At 35.4% G+C, this 22,024-nt stretch overlaps 1 protein-coding gene across 4 annotated transcripts in view; it reads right to left on the reverse strand.

The window, feature by feature from the left end:
* Positions 1-8,148: 8,148 nt before the first annotated feature.
* LOC143163282 (carnitine O-palmitoyltransferase 1, liver isoform-like) overlaps positions 8,149-22,024 on the reverse strand; it is a 68,672-nt gene continuing 54,796 nt past the window's right edge. Inside the window, exons 24-33 of one of the 4 annotated variants that reach the window (XM_076344325.1) lie at positions 20,692-20,812; positions 18,742-18,818; positions 17,197-17,288; positions 16,811-16,852; positions 16,460-16,531; positions 15,749-15,851; positions 14,176-14,313; positions 12,857-13,032; positions 11,248-11,431; positions 8,149-8,276 (exon numbers count right to left, since the gene is read on the reverse strand). In XM_076344325.1, the coding sequence (XP_076200440.1) occupies positions 11,269-11,431; positions 12,857-13,032; positions 14,176-14,313; positions 15,749-15,851; positions 16,460-16,531; positions 16,811-16,852; positions 17,197-17,288; positions 18,742-18,818; positions 20,692-20,812 (984 nt within the window). In that variant the 3' untranslated portion in view covers positions 8,149-8,276; positions 11,248-11,268. Of the gene's footprint in view, positions 11,432-12,856; positions 13,033-14,175; positions 14,314-15,748; positions 15,852-16,459; positions 16,532-16,810; positions 16,853-17,196; positions 17,289-18,741; positions 18,819-20,691; positions 20,813-22,024 lie in introns of all 4 variants that reach the window. The other 3 variants (XM_076344324.1, XM_076344326.1, XM_076344327.1) reach the window with 3 other exon arrangements.

Below are 22,024 nucleotides of genomic sequence, written 5' to 3' on the forward strand. Positions count from 1 at the left end.
ACATCTTACCATTTCTCTACTGCAGTGCTGACACTAGTTCACAACGTTCTTTAATCATCTCTGTTTGGTTTTGTTTTTAATTTACCATGATGGGTTTTTGATGGAATTTCTGCCATTGAAGAGAGTCCTAGTCCTACCCTATTACAAGGGTCCTAGACACAATGGTAACATACATAAATAAAAGTGAAATCCAGGTGCCCTAGTCTAAGTTTAATATATTATAATTGTAATAAATTGTGATAATTTTCACTATCTTTGCATAGTTTATAGTTGAAAGAATCATCTAGGATCACATAGCCTGCTGTTGCTTCCTGATAAATACCAAATAGCGCCTTGGCCTCAGTTCTGCATTCAGTGAAGTTTGTTGCCACTTTTACCTTACACCTGTCCCATCTTCTGTGCTCTAGCAAAGCAGGAAAAATTACTGGACTTGATTTTTCACTATTTATTTTAGCAGAGATGAAGGAAACAGTGAATGACACTGCAGAAATACAAGATTTTATCTCCAAAAGCCACAGAGTTATGTGTGGGTGACATGTAAAGGCACAAAGTAGCGTATAGCTAAGTCCATGTACAAGACCACTGCCTTTCATAACTGACTGAAGTCAAGGGAAAGACTTTACTGATTTCACTGACTGGTCAATCCTGCCCCTGCATCCTAAAGGAAAATCTTTCCTTGTTGCCTGTCCCAGTACTATAATGCAGAAAAGAACATATTCAAGATGGCTCATTTGGCTATGAAAAATCCCACTAGCAGTTCCAATTGCAAGGACAGCTCCAAGGAAGAAATTTTTTCAACAGTCCATATCTCTTCTTCCAATAAAGAACACAGCTGTTACATGTGCTCATATCCACTTGGAGCAAAAAAAAGAGATTTGTATGTTGTAAAACAAAAGAAAGCAATTCCACAAGACAGATTGTCAGTAAAACAGTGTGAAGCTCCAAAAAAATCCTTTCTTAAATGAAGAAAAAATGTTAAAACATAAAAGTGACAAAAAAAGATGAATGCCTACTCATTACTACCGAAGCAAAAAAAAAAAAGCAATGCGTGTAGGCACACATATTCACTTCCATTGATAAAGTCTGTTCTGTATTCACCTGCCTATCTCAAATTTTCTCAATACTTAGTAAGTGCATAATCAGAAAACTGCAAAACTGGGTTTCTCAGGGTCACTCTGTGAAGCAACACACAGTTTGGTACTTATGGCTCTAAACTGAAAAGTTGCATGAAACTTCAAAACTTCCCAGTCTGAAAAAAACAGATCTCATAACATTTGTTTTCAGTTACTTCCCATATACTTCCCACTTACACCAGTGAGCTAGACCATGCTCTTTACAGGGAGATTTTCTCTTGCTGCATTAATACAATGGTCCCAATTTGGATGCCTGCTATCACTTAAACACTCCTGTGACTGGAACAAACAATAGAAATTATCAATAACAAACTTACTACCAGAGACAGAGGAGCAGTACTGCATTCCACTTGATTAAAACAAACAAACCAACAACAAAACAGATAAACTTAAATACTAATGTTTTTATTGCTACTCTTCTAATTTTTCAAATAGTATTGCCTAACCAAGCTCTATTAACAATTCAGACATGAATACTAGACTCTGACAGTGCATCACTTACACCTTTTCCATACATCTGCACTAGCATTGACAGCTTCCAAATCATGGCAGACCTGCAGCAATCTCTGACGATTATTATTATTGTTGTCATTATACGCACTGCAGTCAGAATCTTTCTGGAGGACTGCCTGTTATTGCTTTTGACAGTATGTACATCTTAATAGGCTTCTTAACAAGACAAAAAAGAAAAGATATGCAATGAAATGAGGCTGGATTAATATGAAAATGTGAAAAAAACTGTAAATTTGGACAGCTTCCTACTGAAATTGCTTTCCGCTGTCCCCAGTCCTCTTGGTATGTAACAGAAAAATACAGTATTTTCTTCCATAATTTCTCTTCTTGCAAAAAAAATGTTTTTAAAGTTGTTACTCTGATCCCATAAGATTTCTCATTTCTAGACATTTTAAAGGAGCCACTTCATTCACCATAAATATTATTAATAAATTACAACTATATACAATATTTGCTAAGATCCTTGCATCAAAAGAATTTAGCTTAACCTGAAACTTGACTTTCTCATATTCTGCTATGTTAATTGAACAATCCATACTCAGTTGCTGGGCTTTACCTTTGTAATCAAAGCAATTTGGAGCACCATGTTATTCTTATCAGATTTGTATTTCATATATTGCAAGAAATATTCTACAAGTGAACATTTCTTTTCTAGTCCAGGGCCATCAGCTTGCACTCAGTAATTCAAACATGGCACATTAATGCAACAGAAAGTAAAACCTGCAAGGAGTACTTATATCATGCAACACACTTTCATCAGCCCACACTCAAACACAAACTGCCACTCTTCAGATGACCTAGTGGCACCCTCTGTCTATGGATTTTGACACTGCATAGTACCTGTGAAGAGATTGGCTTTTCAGTATCCCTTCTAGACTATTTAGGATTAAATTACTTAGCTAAGTTTACAGGGAATGGCCTGCCTGTTCTTCCTCGGCTGTTATATTAAATATCTAATACTGTATTAAAGAAAATGTGAAACGTCAGGTTTCCCTCAAAGACACAAAGAAAGGTGAAAATTAAAACACAAATTAAATTCTATAGCATGCAGACTAATTTGAAACTGACCCTAGTATTCAGGAGGTTTGCCATATGAACAAATTAATACCTATTTACTTCAGTATAAAAATAAATCCATACCAGCTTCTCTGGACAATCCAGTTCAAAGAAAAATGTACCCTTTGCATAATAAATCTACTTCAAAGACAGACAACTACTACTTTCAAAGTACAGAACACAAACTGATTCACGTATTTCAAATACATTTCCTCCATACTTGTTAAGGAACCTAAATGCAAAAGATCTTTTTTTTCCCTTTATGGACTAGGAATTTGTAGCTTCAAACTACGATTTTGTTTCCATGCTCCTTTCAGATATGAAAACTTCTCCTACACCACATCAATAATATAATTACACCTTAATGTTTCTCTTGTCACAAAGAATTGAAGCATTACATTGCCTTTTACCAGCTTCCTTGCTAGGACAGAGTACAGAGGGATGTGTTTCCAGCTACAGTAATTACCTTAATTTTGTAGGAACATAAGATTGCTGTGTAATCGGCTATTACTAATGCAATTACTCTGAAGAAATGGCTCACAGAGATATGTGTTGGGGGGCTTCTACATCAGCACAGATTGAAGTAATTTAATAATGAGTCACATTTGGTCTCTGAAGTGGGTAATACTGAATGGCAAATATCCATGCTATAATGAAGATTTATGAAAGCATTATTTTGGGGTATGCTTATAGAATAGCTACTGGGTTTTGCAAATTCACTATACACCTCTTATTTTCCAAAACATATTAGCAGTATTTCCATAATTTAGGTTATAGTAGAGGCCCCAGCTGGGATCAGGGCCCCATTCTGTTAGGTAGCTGCTCAGGGTCTGATACTCCTTATTCTTTCTAAAGGCTTGACTCAGAGCTTGCTGAAGTAAATGGAGAGACTTTGGATGGGTTATGGACTGAGCTGTAAATAACTGTCAGACTAAAGGAAAACAAGGGGGAGGGAGGGGCCTGTCATCCCACTTCCAAGAGTCCTAATTCAAGAAGGTCCTTAACAACGTGCTTGACTTTACTATTCAGTATTCACTCAAACATTTTCCTGAATCAAGGCCATGGAAATTCAGTGAATCTCTCAAGACCACCCAGGAAGCATGTAGCAGAGCTAAGTGAACTCAGGTCTCCGAAGTCCCTCTTTAGCTCCTTAGCCACAAACCACATCATTTCTGTAAAGAGAGCTCTGTGGTGTACAATTAATTAGTAAATTTGTTAACTATTAGCACCTCTCAAAAGGCCTGTCTGACATAGCTTAATTAGTTATTGACTATGATTGTAAAAAAGAACTATAATGAAGAAGCAACATAAAGTATGCCAGAGCAGGTTGCCACATTGCAACAGTTGGAATGAAGACCATTTGTGTACAGTTGCACATGCGTTCTATTAATTGATTACATGTAGCCCTACAGAATGAGCTGACTTAGCATTGCTTTACCCCAGAAGCAGAAATACAGACATGCCCAAAGTACCAAACATACATAGAACTGTCACTACAACAGGATAGTTGTTCTTTTTTTCTCTTTTTTTTTAATTCCTGCAACTGAAAAATGTAAACACAGGGATTAAATGATGACACTAGAGTTTTATCATCCAATAGAAATGACTGCTACCACTATCAGTGCAGTAAAATAGAATGCAATGAATATAATTTATATCAGTACAAAGTTCATCACTTTCAGTAATACTCATTAATTGTTAAGGTATGCATATAGAAGGCCAGACCTGGCCAGGGTTAACACAACAGGGTGTGAGAAATTGCCAGATACTGCAGACAATGGAAGGGGAAAAATCAGCTGGCCAAACTTAACCTGGGGCTAAATTAATAGGATAGTAACAGGAGAAATTTCTAGATATAAAACACTGAAAAGCGATTATCCAGAACTCCCTTTGGGAAGACTGAAAAGATAGTGAAAAGGCATGTGTTGACTTACTGGGGTCGCTGACAAAGGCTGAAACTATCAAGCAAGGATGCACCCCTCTAGTTCCCAAACAAAAAACCAAAACCAAAACCCAAACCCTAATAAAACTGGGAACAATGGTAAAAGTGTAAAATGGGGACAAGCTGTTTATTTGAGAGGGAGAAAAAGGGGTACCTGCTTTACAGGTCTCTGCCTAATCAACAGAACCTGGAGCAGCACAATAAACCTGTTGTTCTGACCATACTCTCAGGGCGCCAATGCACCAACAGACTCTGCAAGCTATTCCTCCTGTCCTAGGGGTTTGGCTGCCTGTGCTGGAGGCCAGCTCTGGTATGGCACAAAGGTAGCCTTGGATCAGACTTCTATCAGAAAGAGCTGTGAGAAGCCTTCTTGGGGACCTCCCCTCTTCACTCAGGAGCTGCATTTAAGCTCAGGCCTTGCTCCTTCCTGAACTACTTCATAGATATATCTGTGCCTGGTTATATACCCTGCTAGATCCTCACTCACTGATTTGAATTCCTGGTTTGACATCATATTTACCTCATCACTATGGACTTGTCTGGCAACAAGTAGACTGTAGACTGATCTTACTACAATCACCAGAGCTCTTTGCTCTTCTTGCTCAGGTACCATGCACTTTGTTGGTGTGGAATTTAGGCACACAGGGTTGGATCTTCAAACCCAGTTACTTGTTGACAATAAGCAACATCTCTGTCCAGTTTAGAAGGGACCACAGAACATCTATTTCACATTCCACAAACACACTTCCTAGCACTTTCTTGTATATTTCATATGTGAATCAAGAGATTCAAAACAATACCGTGCTACAGAAAGAATCAGAAACTGACAGCATCAACATCAAGTAAATCTTTGAATTGGCAGAACATTAAAAAACATAGATGATCCTCACAGAGGACCCTAAAAAATTCCCTATCTCATGTGGTTGAAAATTCTTTTATGGTCCCAAAGTAAGTTTGATCAATTCAAACAGGGGAATTTAATATCTCTAGGAAGGTGAACACACAATGCCTGCATTTTGCCTCAGCATCTGTTAGTGTTCAGTACTTAGGGGTTCTAAGAACCCCTCTATCAAGGAGAAGAAGTATTTTTCTGGGTGCTATAGGTGACTAGCAAAAGCCCTGAAGTATGAGATTCATGTAAGGGAAATATGGCATAATCTATAGTCTCTCCTTTCAAAATCCCTTGAATATGCCAATATATAGACACCCAAAGCCTTCTACCACAGACATAATTTATTGTCTCCGGGAAATCTGTTTTAATTATGCAATTTTTGAAGTTCCATTTTTAAATAGTTCAGGTTCCTGGCTCACACTATCCTATCTGGAAGACCATTTCAGAACCTTACTCTTTGAATGGTTAGGAAAACTTACTTTCCATTCCAAATTTAAGTGATATGTATCCTTTATCTTTAACAGCTTCTATCCCTCTTTGATATATATCCCCTGAATTTACTTATAAAGAGAAATCTCCTCACAGCCTTTATTTGCCTAGACTAAATCAAACTTCTTTGTTCTCTCCACCTAAAGACAGATATTCCATTCTCTCCTTCATCCCAGGAGCCTGAGAACTGCATCTGTTCCAAATTAAGTTTATCTTTCTTGAGCACAGATGACCAGAACTGTACAGAGTATTCCAAATGAAGACTTAGCAGCATTTTATAAAATAATACAAACATTTTCCTCTCTCTACTAAAAATATCTTTTCTAATATTCCCTAGAACAGTATTAAGCTTTTTCATAGCTGTATGAAATGAATGAATACTGGTAGCTTAGAGTCACCTTTTGATTTACCATATAATTCACATCTTTCTTTTTTCCTCCCGTTGCCTCAAACTGATGCAAAACAACTATAGAATTAGAAGCTATTTTTTACACCTCGCTACTTTGCTCCAGCTGACATTCTTTCTGAGGTGTGCCTCTCATACCTCCATTTGCTTTCATGTTCCTCTGCATCCTGCTCTTTATTAAAATTGGGGCCCCACCTGGAGTACTACATCCAGCTCTGGAGCCCTCAGCATAAGAAAGACATGGACCTGTTGGAGCAGGTCCAGAAGAGGGCCACAAATATGATCAGGGGGATGGAACACTTCTCCTGTGAAGAAAGGCTGAGAGAGTTGGGGTTGTTCAGCCTAGAGAAGAGAAGGCTTCAGGGAGACCTTATTGCAGCCTTTCAGTACTTAAAGGGGGTTTATAAAAAAGATGGCGGCAAACTTTTTAGCAGGGCCTGTTGCAACAGGACAAGGGGGAATGGCTTTAAACTAAAGGGGGGTAGATATAGACTAGATAGAAGGAAGAAATTTTTTATGCTGAGGGTGGTGAAACACTGGAACAGGTTGTCCCGAGAGGTGGTGGATGCCCCATCCCTGGAAACATTCAAGGTCAGGTTGGATGGGGCTCTGAGCAACCTGATCTAGTTGAAGATATCCCTGCCCACGGTAGGGGGGTTGGACTAGATGACCTTTAGAGGTCCCTTCCAACCCAAACTATTATATGATTCTATGATTCTTTTGATATTTACCCTTTTCTTCTTCTGTCCATATATGTCAGCTTCTCAAATGGACCAAGTAGTCTAAAAAGAGAAGGGATCTCCTGTCAGAATGTGTTACAATTTTTTTATTCTGTAGATTGAAAGGGAAACATTTAATCCTTAAGATCCTTAAGAACAGTTGACTAAATTTGATGACATCTGCCCTAATCAAACAGGGACAAATTCCAAACCTAACTAATAGGGAAGGCATCAGATAGCAACTTTCAATTTTTATTTAAAGATCTCATGGAGTGGATTGTATTGTGTTTCACTTCTCTCATCCAATATATATATATGAGAAATTCAGTTCCCCACATAATTTTTATTCTGTACCAATCCATACCTCTAAATAAGATCTCACATACCACATTACAACATCCTTCAGCTGAACTGCGTGATTATGAGCCAAGAGAGATCTCTTAGAACTGTCTGAACTTCTGAATTTCAGACCTCTCTGAAATAATTTTAATGTGCTGACCCCTGGTCTCTGCACTGAAGATCTTGACAACAGTTTACCAAGCCTTTAGAGTGCTGTCTGATATACCCACAGGTAAAAAATGAAATAGAAAAAAAGGCAGTTGATGAGAACATTTGCTTTAAGTAACTTTGCAATGGTACCCATCAAAATAATCTCTATCCTTACCTATTTTTAAAGGATGAATATTTCTGTTATTTTCAGATAAGACTGACACATTGCCAGTTTCAAAAAGGTCTTTGTATTTTATCTGCAAGGTTAAAACGTAAAGTAGTTCATGGAGTTATGAATCCATGGGCTTGCTTTTTAATTCCTGCTTGTTTTCTCAGAAACATGAATATCGTATATTTCTGATATATCAATTTCATATTCAGAAATTGAACAAATCATAAAATACTGTAAAAAGAAAAGAAGATCCATTACCAAGAACAGCACAATAGCCGCTATAAAGAGAGCTATCCATGCTTCATCTCTTAGCTATCCTTTTCCTTTTTATTTATTTATTTGCTGGGGCCAAGGTTTCTCTTGCTAGAAAAAGCAGCAGTGACTGGAGGCAATTCTGCTTAGTTATTCTTGTTCACGTAAAGCCATTTGAAGAAGTTCCATTCATAGTACCTAATTTCCAAGATCCTTGTATGAAACAGAAAGGCAAATTATCAATTTATTTGAAAAGCTATTTTCCCCCTAATATAGTACCCACATGTTCCAATTCTATTCAAAGTTTCTCTTCTCAATCTTTTCCGTACAGCTGTCAACTCCTTGACCTACTCAGGACTGGATTTCTGGCACCCTTTTACCCAAGACAGTTTTCACCTTTGTTACAAAACCAAACCTTTCTTTAGTACAAAAGGGCTATACTTAGTTAAGAAAACTGATACGTATTTCCTACCTGACTGTTTCAGGAAGAAATCTGTGGCTGTGCCAATGTTGTTCTCAAATAATTTCACCACTGACTGCAAAAAGCATTACTTGTAAGAGCACAAAGTTAATTTTAGCTTTCTTTATTGAATATATAACCCTCTTTGACAGAGTTTTTCAGTTTGTTAACAATTATAGAAATTGCTTCTGCTAGGCTTGTCTATTACATTATATATTACCAACTACAGCTTTGTATTTATCTTTTGTTTTCAGAATATAATTACAATCCTAGTCACCACAGAGCCTGGGAGTGTTTTTACAGACTGAGTTTATACCATCTGTAATATACAAAATATTAAATCAAACTGGTTTTACCTCTCTATAATGAAAAAGATAATTAATTTCAGTTTTTTACATCTAGTAGTTGTTTTTTTGTTGCTTTAGTGTAAACTCTTACACATTCTAGCACCTTGTATTTTTTATTATCAAATTGATATTAATTTCATTTATGCCCATCTCATTTATACAGTGACTTAAAAATTCATGCAGAAAATGCAGAAACCTTCCCTCAAGGCTTCTTAGCTGGCACCCTGGGTGAAAGTCTCAGCATTATATATATCATGTTTATCAGAGACAAGAGTCTAGGGATATTGCTCAAAGCTGTAGCTCATGTCTTCTTCACTCATTTCCCTTACTATGCTATTTGTATCTCTGCCCTGCACTTCTACCCTTTACTTTTGGCAGTAGAATTTTCTTGTCTTTCCCACTCTAATTCCATTTTAATTCTCTGTATTATCTCTTTTAAATTTTCCCTGTGATTTTTTCCTCTCCTTATTATTTTCCAACCTCTTAACTCGTTAAAATCTTATGATTTTTCTTCCTAATCGTTTTTCCCTCATCATTTGAGCTCATCTCTCTTCCGGGCTTAATAACTTGCCATTTTATATTATGGCATTGTCTCCTACTGTGTGTATTCAAATTAAGATGCATCTGAAGATGAGACTGTTTTACACTAAATTCAGTTTTTCAAGGATTCTAACAGTTCTTCTTACAATGCATTTATCTTTTTCTACTCCTCCCAATAATTTTTAATTTTATTTTGCATTTCTATTCCTAATTGCTATTTTTAATCCATATTTGTGTCACTAGTCCTAATTCTAGTTTCTTGTTTACTAGTGTTATTCCTACTAAACCTCACCTCCACTGGGAATTTTAGTGAGTTGATTTCTGAGATTTGATTTCAAGGCATGATTTAGCAATACAGGCTGGTTTCTTCTTTTCTTCATGCTTTACTTCCTTATGGAGTGTCTATTGACTCTAGAGCCCTTGTGTCCTCTTCTGATTTATGACCTCATAGTAACTCTATCTGGGGACAAATACTTTTTAAGATGATGCCTTCAGGTAGGTATTAATTCCAAAACCAAGATAAATCATCTTAGGAATTGAAGGGCCCAGGAAGGGGTGAAGCGTACAGATGGTGCCGTATCACTTATGGAGCACTTTGACAATCTATTTTCTCCTGTGACCTTCAACAATCTCCAGCAGCAGTTGTTAAAAACAAAGATATAAAATGAAATCCATTCACATATCAACTACCACTAATAAAAAAGCCCTCCATCTTATTAAACAAAATTTTAAAATAGCATGCAGTCTCACCTGCTGTCCTGGCAAGAATTTTTCATGAATCAACATGACATGGAGAATATATTTATTCTTTTAAGCATAAATGTCAAAAGTATCTAAGCATATATTACTAACTTAGCATAAAATGTCTAAAACCAAAGAACATTAATTTTTATATAATCTGTCAATTAATTTAGATAACAATTTTTAACTCATTTTTTCTTTTCCAGAAACATGGCAGCAAATAGCTCACTCCTGTTAGAGAAAATAAAATCTACTATTATCCCAACAGTGAAAACGAGAAGAGGAAGAAATGTCACAGAGAAAATGTCCACATAAGAAAAATTAATAATTAAACAAAAGCTATTCCAAGCTTTAAGGGAAACTGGATTGCAAATGTAGGATTCAGCAAATTTCAATCCTAAATGCTATGCACATAAAAGATTTTCCCATCACAAAGTCTTGTACTTTACAATAGGAGTAAAAAGGAGGTCATCTTCCTCCTATTCTTTAGGAGGCTCATCTGTCTAACAAATATAACGTTGAACAAAGTCTGGTGTGTGTTTTTTTTCCAACAGTAAATACCAAACCTATTGACAACATTGCTCTGTTTTCCAAAAAGAGTACATCTGCAGACAGCAGAAATAAGTTGCCAAAACAAAGAAGACCCAAAGCTAAACTCAGTAGATTTGCCTACTACCACTGGAAATGGAATTGTTTCACAATTAATAAAATAACCAAACTAAGATAGCAAATTCTTACTCAGTTTTTACTGCATCTCCACTCACATAAACATTCCAATAAAGTAATTTTAAGTTAAACTTACTTTTAATAGGAGTCTAGGTAAAGACTGAAGAATCAGCTCAGAAAGCCCTAACTACAGAGAAAATCTGTTTTAGTAGAAAATATACTAAGCTTTGTACATATTAAGTTACTCGGAAAAATGCTGGATGTGGTGCTGCTTACACCAGCATAATTCAGAAAGAATTCAACTGAAGTCAATGAAATTATTCCTATGAAAGATCAAAGTAAGATCATTAAGTAGCAAAATTGTGGAGATTATGGCAACATATCAATATTAATACTTATTGGCTTTATAATACATTGAACATTACTCAACTTTCAGTCCTTTAGATTTTAATTATGCACGTAGGATCTGGGATAAACACCTCCGAAATTCCTCCATTATCATCCGCTCAGCTAGACAGATAGAGTAACCTCTTTTTTCTGCCTCTTCAGCTTGCACTAGGAGACAAGCACATATTGCTTTCACTTCTTTCCAAGTTATACATATAGCTGGTTGCCTGACAGAGGAAAAGAAACTAGTATGAAATACCTCCATTTTAAATATACAACACAATTTAAAAGACAAACTGCAAAACTCAGTTAAGAGTTGGAAAGCAGAGAGCTGAATCAGAGTAGCTGCACTGTTACTGTAAGATACATTCTTATAGGAATTTCACTGTTCTACACCGAATAGCTTCTGCTTCTAACAGATTGTTTTTGAGTTCTTCTAATTTATCACATGGGAGACTGTGTTCACACTACATAATTAATCTATGCAAATGCTGCCCAACAGGCACACACAGAGAAAGGTTATACAACAAGCCTCTTCCTCCATCTGCATGCAATAGTAAGATCCTGCCTCATGTACAAGGAAATGTGTTAAAAATGCTTAGTCAGGGTCTAGGAGGTACTAAATGTAAATTCAGCCTACTATGTTAAAAGAAACAGCACCAAGCGCCTCAAGGATTCCCTGAATGGCACCTTAGCAGCCTTGCTTTGAATAAACTCTTGACATTCTACTATATTAATAACGTAACTCATCGTACTGTGACATTCAAGCAAAGGCACAACTTGGCACCATCTACCCCATCAATACACTACCAACAGCAGAAATTATTAAAATATTTTAAAAATAAATCATCAGAAAGTGTTTTTAAAATGGAGTTAAGAATTTCAAGGTAATGGTTGATGCAAAGAAGCAAAGAAAATGATGTATGCAAACTGAAAATTTTAGAGCCTGGAGTAAAGCTCCCTAAAATCAATTAAGAGGTGGTTTAATTAATTTTAATTGTTATTAACAGGTGTTTCTATTTATTAGGCAAATTACTGTAAAGCAACCAAAAATAGAGATTAGGCTACAACTATGTTAGAAAGCATAACAACTTCAGGACAGTATGGCCTTCTTAGAATATTTTACCATCCAAATTGCCAACACAAATAAAATTGACAGGAGGTGGACCAAAGGAAGAAGAGATGGGAAAGAAGCAGTAATATAAACATGCTTATTAATTGAACATCACAAACATATTAATAACATAATTTTCTTAGTACTTCTTTGGTCAAGGTTTTGTTATAAATGAATGCTTGAACATAGAAAAATTTAAGAACAGAGAAACTGAAGGAAAAACATAAAGTAGCTAAGGGGGGGGAAAGTTGAGAGAATGAAATATGTGATCGATACATAAATAACTGCTGTTTTGTAAGCAGAAATAACACATATATCCCTGAACTCTGTATACTATATTAAAGGATAGTTATAGCCTCTCCTTTAGATATTTTTTTATTTATAGAAACAAGATGGCAAATGCTATGTGAAGTGATTCCTTGTATATAAGCCATCTGTCATTTTAGTCACTATTTCTTAGATAATTATGATAATGGTTACACAAAAAATTAATGAAGTCAGACCAATGGATTATGCATTGCTATTTCCAAATATTCACCTGTCCTTCTTCAATTTTGGTAACATTTTGAATGTTGATGTTAAAACTGGGCTATTTCCTTCATTATTTCCAATGTCCACGTAGTTTAGCACATTCAACTGTTTTTTTTCATCTGGACTTTCTTCATAATTTTTGCAACCAATGCATTTGCAAATAGAGGAACACATAATTTTAGCCTGGCAAATACAGAATACTTAGAATAAAAATTGTTGTCATGGTTTAACCCCAGCTGGCAACTAAGCCCCACACAGCCGCTCCCTCCCTCCCTCTCAGTGGGATGGGGGAGAGAATCAAAAGAATAAAAGTGAGAAAACTCATGGGTTGAGATAAAGACAGTTTAATATGTAAACCAAAAGTCGTGCATGCAAGCAAAGCAAAACAAGGAATTAACTCACTACTTCCCATTGGCAGGCAGGTGTTCAGCCATCTCCAGGAAAGCAGGGCTCTATCATACCTAACAGTTACTTGGGAAGACAAACGCCATAACCCTGAACATCCCCCCCTTCCTCCTTCTTCCCCCAGCTTTATACACTGAGCATGACATCATATGGTATGGGATATCCCTTTGGCCAGTTGGGGTTAGTTGTCCTGGCTGTATCTCCTCCCAACTTCTTGTGTACGCACAGCCTACTCGCTAGTGGGGTGGTGTGAGAAGCAGAAAAGGCCTTGACTCTGTGTAAGCACTGCTCAGCAATAATGAAAACATCCCTGTATTATCAACAGGTTTTTTAGCACAGATCCAAAACATAGCCCTATACTAGCTACTATGAAGAAAATTAACTCTATCCCAGCCAAAACCAGCACAATTGTATAAATCTTAAATTAAACATGTATTTGAGCAACCATTGGAACTATACCACCAGGGACTTATTCTAGATGTGCTGATCTTGGACACTCCCAGAGCAAGACCATCAGTATCAGTACAGTAAGGAAGCAAGATAGGTTTTTTCCCATGGATTCTCTGTGGAGATTGATATTCTGTACATGGACAAATCACTCCTCCCCTCAATTTGTGGATAACTTTGCAAGATAACAAAATACCACAGATGCAAAGAAACTACCAGGATTAGCAGAAAACCATTCCTCATTTCTTCTGGAGCAAGGCATTGGCTGAGAGCTCTTGATACCAAAAATTTTAGCTGATCAACTTCAGCCAGTTCTTTAAAGACATGACAAGAAAGAGACTGTGCCTCCAATGTTGAAAAAGTTTTATGATGAAAAATGCGAAGAAAGAAGAGAACTGATTACTTTTAGCAACTACTAGTTACAGAATATAGTCAATGTTAAGGTAGTAACCGATGAAAGTTCACCTGACTCACCTCAAAGCACTCACAATAATTCTTGAGGCATCCTGAGCGCTTGCAATTACATCCTTTGTTATGGTGGGGTTTAATTTCTCCTAGTTTCCTTTTCCCAATTTTTGGTAAGAAAGCTTCTGGGTTCCTATCAAGACAGGCCTAAAACAAAAATTGCTAGATTATGAGAAATTCAAAGAAATGTTTTTAAACACCTGAATGACTGTGATCCAATGTTTAACAAAGAAGTTCGTACTTTCCGGTCTCATTATTGGTGGTATGAAGCCCATGGATAAAGGAGTCTTCCATGGCATGTGAGAGCAGGAATTCAAAGATTCTAGAACACTAAACTGACTTGGCTTTACCACGGGAAGCAACTTACATTGTTTTTATAGAATAACCTAAATGATCCATCTACTATTCTCTTGGGGCTGGTTTTCTTTCACTGCTGACGCTACTTTCACCAGAACTAAAAAGTTCTCAGTGAAGAAAGAACCCTTGCATGCATAGTAACGTACATCTCAGAAGTTTTAAACATCTTGTTTTATTAATGGCCCAGTACAAAGACCATCCACTGAAATCAGCATTGGATTGAAACAGCAGGTTTTAATTAGGTCCCAAGACCTCAAAATGCCATGGACTACTAAAAGGCAGGTTAAAGACATTATATGCCCTTTATGTATAGATGTAGACACCATCTACAGTAGTGAAAGGAGTGCTTAGACACCAACAACCCCAACAACTGAACTAGAGACGAGCATCTAATTTAACAACCAGTTCTTGCATATTGACAGCAAAAACTGCTATGGCTTTGACTGGTTGTGGCAAAGCTCTAACTCTAATTAGATCAACATCTTGTACAATCCCAAAATGATGTGAATGACACAAAAAAGTTCTGGAGAGTTGCATACAAGAAGCACAAAGCCATTAATATAACCTTAAAGCATCAGCAATAGAATAAGACTTTTCATTATCACTTTAAAACTTACAAACATAACACACAGATTAAATTATTGCCCAGTTTGTGCAGTTTGATATACACACAAAAATTAGCCCACATATTATTCTTTATTCCACTAATAAAATCAGTCTCCAAATGTAGAAGCAACCTGCTTCTCACTAGTGCTGGGTTCAGTGTCGCTGCCAGGAGAGCCAACTTTGCATTGCTGCATGGGTCAACCAGAAAGACTAATACAGACAACTGCAGAAGACCTGTCAATGAGAATAATAATTTGGATAGTAATAATTTGTTTTCCTTTAACTACTCTGTGACTTTGGGATACAATAAATTTTCCTTGAAGTGAAAAAATTTTCTGAAATTAAATTTGGGTTTGAATACTTCCTTCCAAGAATAAATATCATCATTCAGTTAACACATCACTAGTTTTAATCCAAAGTATCAGAAGTTCTATAAAAGGAAGGAAAGAAATCCCTAAATTTCTTTATGTAAGAATAATACAGAGGCAGCACTTAGCTTTATTTAAGTTAAACATAACATATTTCAAATACTGTAACTAGTGGAAAAAACAATAGTGCTATATTTTTCATACATGAAGGTGATACCAATGTGTATTGTACTTTTTAAAATTTTTTTTACCTTAATGGCTTTGAATCGTTCAGTTTCATGAAATTGATTGTTGTAACAATTATTGCAGTTGCAGTTGTTGCAAAAATCACCATTGGCAAAGCAATCACAATATCTATGATTAACATGTAAAATAACATAAGAAATGAAAACATTAACTGGTTTAAGTGTAAATTTTTAAGTTTAAGTTCTACTTCTAGGCAGAATGTTCAGTTTCTACTCATGAAAAATGTTCCTTCCTCTGTAATTTAATCACATCCAAACCTATCAAAGAGCTTCTCTCTCTCTTTCAATTTTACATTTTGTAAAATACACCCAGTCCATCAATGAATCAAACTTTAGTTATTGTGTATACATCTCTGTGCATATTATTTATGTATGAGAGCATCAGCAAGACAGATAAATTATATTTTACATGCTGTAATGTATACAGCATTTACATTCTACGTAGGGTTTTCCAGATATGCTCTGAACAATCCTTCTAGCTTTTCTTTTTATTTTTCATACTTTGGATTATATGCAGTCATGTACACCTCTGCACCAAATTCTGAGCTTGTGTGACACTAGTTTACATCAACTGTGGATCTTTCTAACTCAGTATCAGATGAGTAATTTTTGACATGTATGTACTGTTCATTTTAAAGCACACATTTCTTGTATGTTTGTCCTTTCATCTATACACTGTTATTAGCACTTATTAAATGTCGATAAACTATTACTTACAATTTAAGACACTGAGATTTTGTGCAGTTACATGGTTTCATAGACTTTGTAATCCCTGAACCAAAACGTAAGCTACATAGGTTGAAAAAGGAAAAAAAAATTAGAAAAAAGTGTACAAATACAACTACAATGAAAACTAATTATTCTATAGCTTTGAAACAATAAATACTGGTTTTATGTTTTTACACCAATATTGGTGCTAGTTAACAGGTGTGGCCTCACAGAGTACGTGAGAAAAAGAGAATAAGCAACCTGTAATCTCCCTCTATCCACCAGCTGTCACTACTTGGGGCAGGTCTGCCTTTAGTCATACAACTTGGTAATGGTTGTGCAACTGCAAAGCTCTCTCACCTTTCACACTGGGGTTGCATCTGCCTCTTATTTAAAAATGATCTGCAATTAAATATTATTAAAATAATTCCATTAGTGTTAGAAATGCAGGCTAAACACATGCTAATTAGATTTGGAAGCACATCAATTAACTTAGAAAATTAAATGTTTTTCAAGCAAATGGACAGCACAATTGCACTGATCCTAAGAAAACCTGAAACCATGCTACATAGTCTTGACCACCAGCAACTGGCATCATGACTGCCAAGATATATACACAAAGCATTCTTACAGAACTGCATGTATGTTACAAGAGAAGCAGCTATGCAACATGAAAATGTCTAGGAGTCATTGCCAATTTAAATTTCAAAAGTCATCATGGATGTAAGATGTTTCACGCATCTTACCCCTCTGAGGTCATTTTCACTGGCCCATGCAGATTTGATTCTAGATGGAACGTGGCAGTGTTAGCTACTGGTTGTAAGGGTCCATTTTCAAACTGTTCAAGATAAAATGCATATATCCTGTTTATGTTAACTTTAAAAAAAATAGTTTTGTAAGTTAAAAGAGAAAAAGTAACACAAAGAAAATGCTTCAGGGATAATTTGATTGCCAAGGTTACTGATAAAAACTCATGGAAGTAAAGAGTTATGAAAACGGTGTGCACCTCCTCTTAGAAACCATTCAGTATATGAGGAATCTCGTTTCTCTCAGTGCAAAGAACCAAAAACAGCTTTCAGTGCTGCAGTGTTGGGCACTATTTTCAATTTACTGATAATTCTAGGTTCAGTTGCTTTTAATTCCAGTAGTCAATTGAAACTGGTTAGTGACTTGTTGATTTACATTATGTTCAGCTGCAATATGACATCTAATTGGTTGAAGACTAAGCAAAATTTAAAAAAAGAATCAGCTCACAGGCCAAGAAAACACACTGCAGATCTGTTGTCTCTTCAGACATATGACTAATAAGGGCCTGGTTATGGAGAGAGACAAAGGAAGAACAATTAGGACTATGCTGATATTACCAGTAATAGAGGGACAGTGAATAATTGTAAATCACTGTTATTTTAATAGGTGATTAATCTGTCTGACCATAAAGAAAAGGAAAATTAATATATTTAAAGCAAGAGAAGAAATCTAGGAAACAACTAATTTGGTATAGTTAGAGAAGAATTACAAGACTGTCTACATCACTGCCCCAGAATGTTTAGGCACCAATTTGCAGATATACTGCCTTTAGAGATGAAAGACTCCCTAGGTCATTGTTCGATCTGACCCTTAGGTTTTGTCTCCCCTCTTTTATGATAAGTGGCTGCTATCCACAAACCATTTGCTGTGTTTGTGCTGTCATCACATATTCACTTCACACAAATCAAAAGTTAACAATTAAAAATTTGCAGTGATTTTTGCTACCGGCTCTGCTGGAAGTAACACATGAGAAACCAAACATCTGCAAAGATTTTTAGTCTTCTGTTCAATTTTCATCAATTAAAAAAATAATCGACAAAAATTATAAAGACTTGATGACTGTTAAATCCTAATCAAGAGAAAAGAGTGTAAAAAATCCTACTGGAAGAAAATATTCCCCTTCTTCTAATAAAAGTCAAAAGAGTCTTAAAATGGTCAAAACCCCAGAATAGTCTTAAAATGGTTCTCAGAAATAACATAATCTATATAATACCAAATTCAAGGTTTCAAAATTGGAATAAATTTATTTCTCTTATGGAAAACTGTATTTTTAATTCTGGTATTACTTCTAGAAAATGTTGAAATTGGAAACCTTTATATGCAGAAAGTATACTGAGTGCAGAACTAATCTGTCCAAACTAGATAAACTGTCTTTAGAAAATGCATACAATTGTTACTTCCCAACATAGACTTAACAACCCATTTTAAGAAAAGGAAAAAGTATATATTGTACTTAACAAGTTTAAAGGATAAAGCTTCTTTACCTCTTGTTCATTCAGAACCAGTTCACCTGGAACAGGCAAAAACTGCCCCAGTACAGCTGTTACAGGGTTGTCCACATCTGAAAAGAAGACATTTACCTGAAGACAGCAGAATTACTCATAGTGTATGAAGTTTAATTTATGCATAAATATTTTTTGAGTTAAGCATACAGGCAAATTGGTATCTTCAACTTCTTTTGTTAATTAAAAAAATTACCTGAGACTGTCTGTCCTCTGTTAGCACTTTCTCCTACAATTTAGTTTTGAATCCAAACTTACTCTACAATAAATGGTGCCAATGAAGTTTTCTCTCCAGAAATGTTTTTCTCATTGCAAAAAACAAGAGTAGAAAGCTGACCACACAGAAATACCCCTGGCAGAAGAACCCACCACCAATTTGTCAGCTAGGAATTTGAGCATAGGATGTTTTGATGACATCAAGTACATTTAAATTCATATGCCATAGACTTAAAATATTTTGATAAGAAAAATGACAGAAACAATTAAATATATTTATCCTGAGTTCTTATTTTACAGATTTCCAGAGTTCTGAGAGAACATCTGGAACAGAGGTCTTTAGCTTATGAAAAAAATTACTAGAAACCCATGGAGAAAACCATAGCTGTTAAGAGTAAGTCTTTGCATAAGTCCTAGTGAAGAACTGCATGTAAGTACATGAGCATCCTAGCCTATGCAGAAAAAAGCAAACATGAGTTGTAGTAAGATTACAAAATGAATCTTATATCTCTACTTACTTCCTTCCCATCTAAAGAAAGAAAAAAAAATAGAAGCCAAAGGACAGCTTAATTCAAAAGTTGAAGAGATTAGTCCCTAGAAACTTTTAGATATAATTTCTGGACCTAATTATTTTACTTGCTGTTAAGATGAGTAAAACTGAAGAAAGCTCAAACAAATACATCTAAAAAACATATGCCAGTGCACTCCTCCCCAGCTTTTTCTTCCCTAACATCACAGCAAATGAATGAGAGTTTGAATTTTATAAAGGAACATGACCTTTAAGTTGAATGTGCCTGGTTTACTATTCTGGTGGCTTCTGACAAATATAAGTAAACAGGATCCATACCTGGAGCATCTGCTGAGAGATGCTCACACTCAGCACCTATTGATATTGAGAGCAGTATCTGTGCTTGTATGGTCCCTAATACTAAAAGGCTTTGTTTTCACATTGCCATCAAAATGCACCACTGTAATAAAATTATAGTAATAAATAATGAAATAAACCATGTTAATAATGTTTTTGAGGAAGCTATATTTAGGTAAAGAAATTTTTATTTAAACTAAACTACACTCAAATACTTTGTTGCTGCTCAGATGAAAATGTGTTACTCCATCTAAAGAGCATTAACTTTAGGACCTCAGAAACCACTTTCTTTAAAAACTGATGGCATTTCAAGTTCACATAATTATGTAAATATTAGTGAGACATTCTGAATCCCAAGGCTAAAGTGTACCCATAGCCCGCAACGCTGCTCTTCGTTTATAGAGAAACAGTGACACTTGGTGGCAAACTAGGGTAAATGCAAATATATGAAGGTGCTTATGCTAAATGTGCTTTATATGGAAAGTAATCTTATAGTATTTTATCTTAAAGTATATGTAGTATATAAATACATATACACACACACTATATAATATAAAGTATATTATATATACTATATAATATTATATATCAAATATATATATTAATATATATATTATATATTAAAAACTTTCAATAAATTCAACATATCCTTTACATCATTCTTATTACACTGAAGCACCTAGAAGTTTTTCAGTTATAAAATAAAGTAAAATAACAACTGGTGACAGCTACATTAGCTTTGGCTCATCTCCCACTGTTGCTGCTTAAGAACATAAACACATGCAGTTGCACGTTAACAATCTATCATATACTATCTGACAGGCTAGAGATAATTTTCATTTTTATTATACCTGATTGAAGATAATGATGTTGGTCGTGATACTCAGGAATTAGATGAACTGGGTTTAGTTCTTGTGTACCACAATTGTTTATACAGAGTATTTGAGTACCTCCTTCCAACTGGCAGATAACCTGGAAAGGATAATCAATGATTAGCTTTCATCTAAGAAACTGTAATTGTAAGCATATAGATATAAAGGTTTTCATAAGAGTACCACCTGTCTTATAAAGCTTCATAATCACAGACTGGAATCTCTCAAACAAATGGATCATTATGCATTAAGATGTTTGCTTTTTGACCCTTAATTTTAATTTATTTTTGGAAGCAGCTATTGAGATCTAACACTGTAGCTCCTCAACCTAGGTGATATGGATTCCTGGTTCTCTAAATTGCTCCATGGGGCTTTGTAGAGCATATTCTAGCTATTCTATATAGCTAGATATAGACAGACACATATTCTAGTGTCCTGGCTTCAGATTCAGTTCCCTAACCAGAACATGCTGTTGTAATTGTTCATGTTTCGTTTCATTTCATTTGTTTAGCTGTGATTTTAAATCAAGACTTTTCCTTCAGATGAAGTAATCTTCACATTGGGGTTTTTTTTGTTTGTTTGTTTCCAGCTGTTAAATAGAAAATAATATGGTTTTTATATATATATATATAAAGTAGCACTATAGCTAGATAAAATTTAGACTGTGAGTCCAAGGAAGGGACTGCCTTATTATTCTTAACACAGCACTTACTAAGTGGGTCTTCTTGATGCTAGCGTGGTACAAATAAGTTAATTTTCTCTAGCATATAATTTTGCTATCAATTACAGGATATAATTACCACAGGGTTGGAGTCATTTCTCTGTGAACATCTGGATTCCTCCGCTACACTGTGCAATGCTAATAACTTGCAGCCAGACTCGTCAACATTTGAACTCTGAAAAATTGCTCTGTCTTGGTGATTCTCAATAACATTACTAACTGTCTCTCTTACCTCAGCCTGAAATATAAAGTTTTAAACCTTAACAGGCATGCTTTAAAATCTACTTTAAATTCCAAGCAAATACAATAAATTTAAAAATTTATCTGCATAAATCATATATTTTAAAGCAAGGATTGTATTCAAATGTAATACTGAGAATAGTTAATTTACTTGTCAATGGCAGAATGATTTTTGCTTATATTTCAAGTAAAAATATTCCTGAAAAAAACCAATGAACAGTAACATATTTCACAGTAACAATGGTGTTCAGTGTCTCCAACATCATGAAGCATCAACTGATTTCTAAACTGCCTTGGAGAAGTTAGGCAATAGTCACAGAAAATTATGCAAAACAAGAATTAATCTTGAAT

The sequence above is a fragment of the Aptenodytes patagonicus genome, chromosome 7, assembly GCF_965638725.1.
Source record: "Aptenodytes patagonicus chromosome 7, bAptPat1.pri.cur, whole genome shotgun sequence".
Lineage (NCBI taxonomy): Eukaryota > Metazoa > Chordata > Aves > Sphenisciformes > Spheniscidae > Aptenodytes > Aptenodytes patagonicus.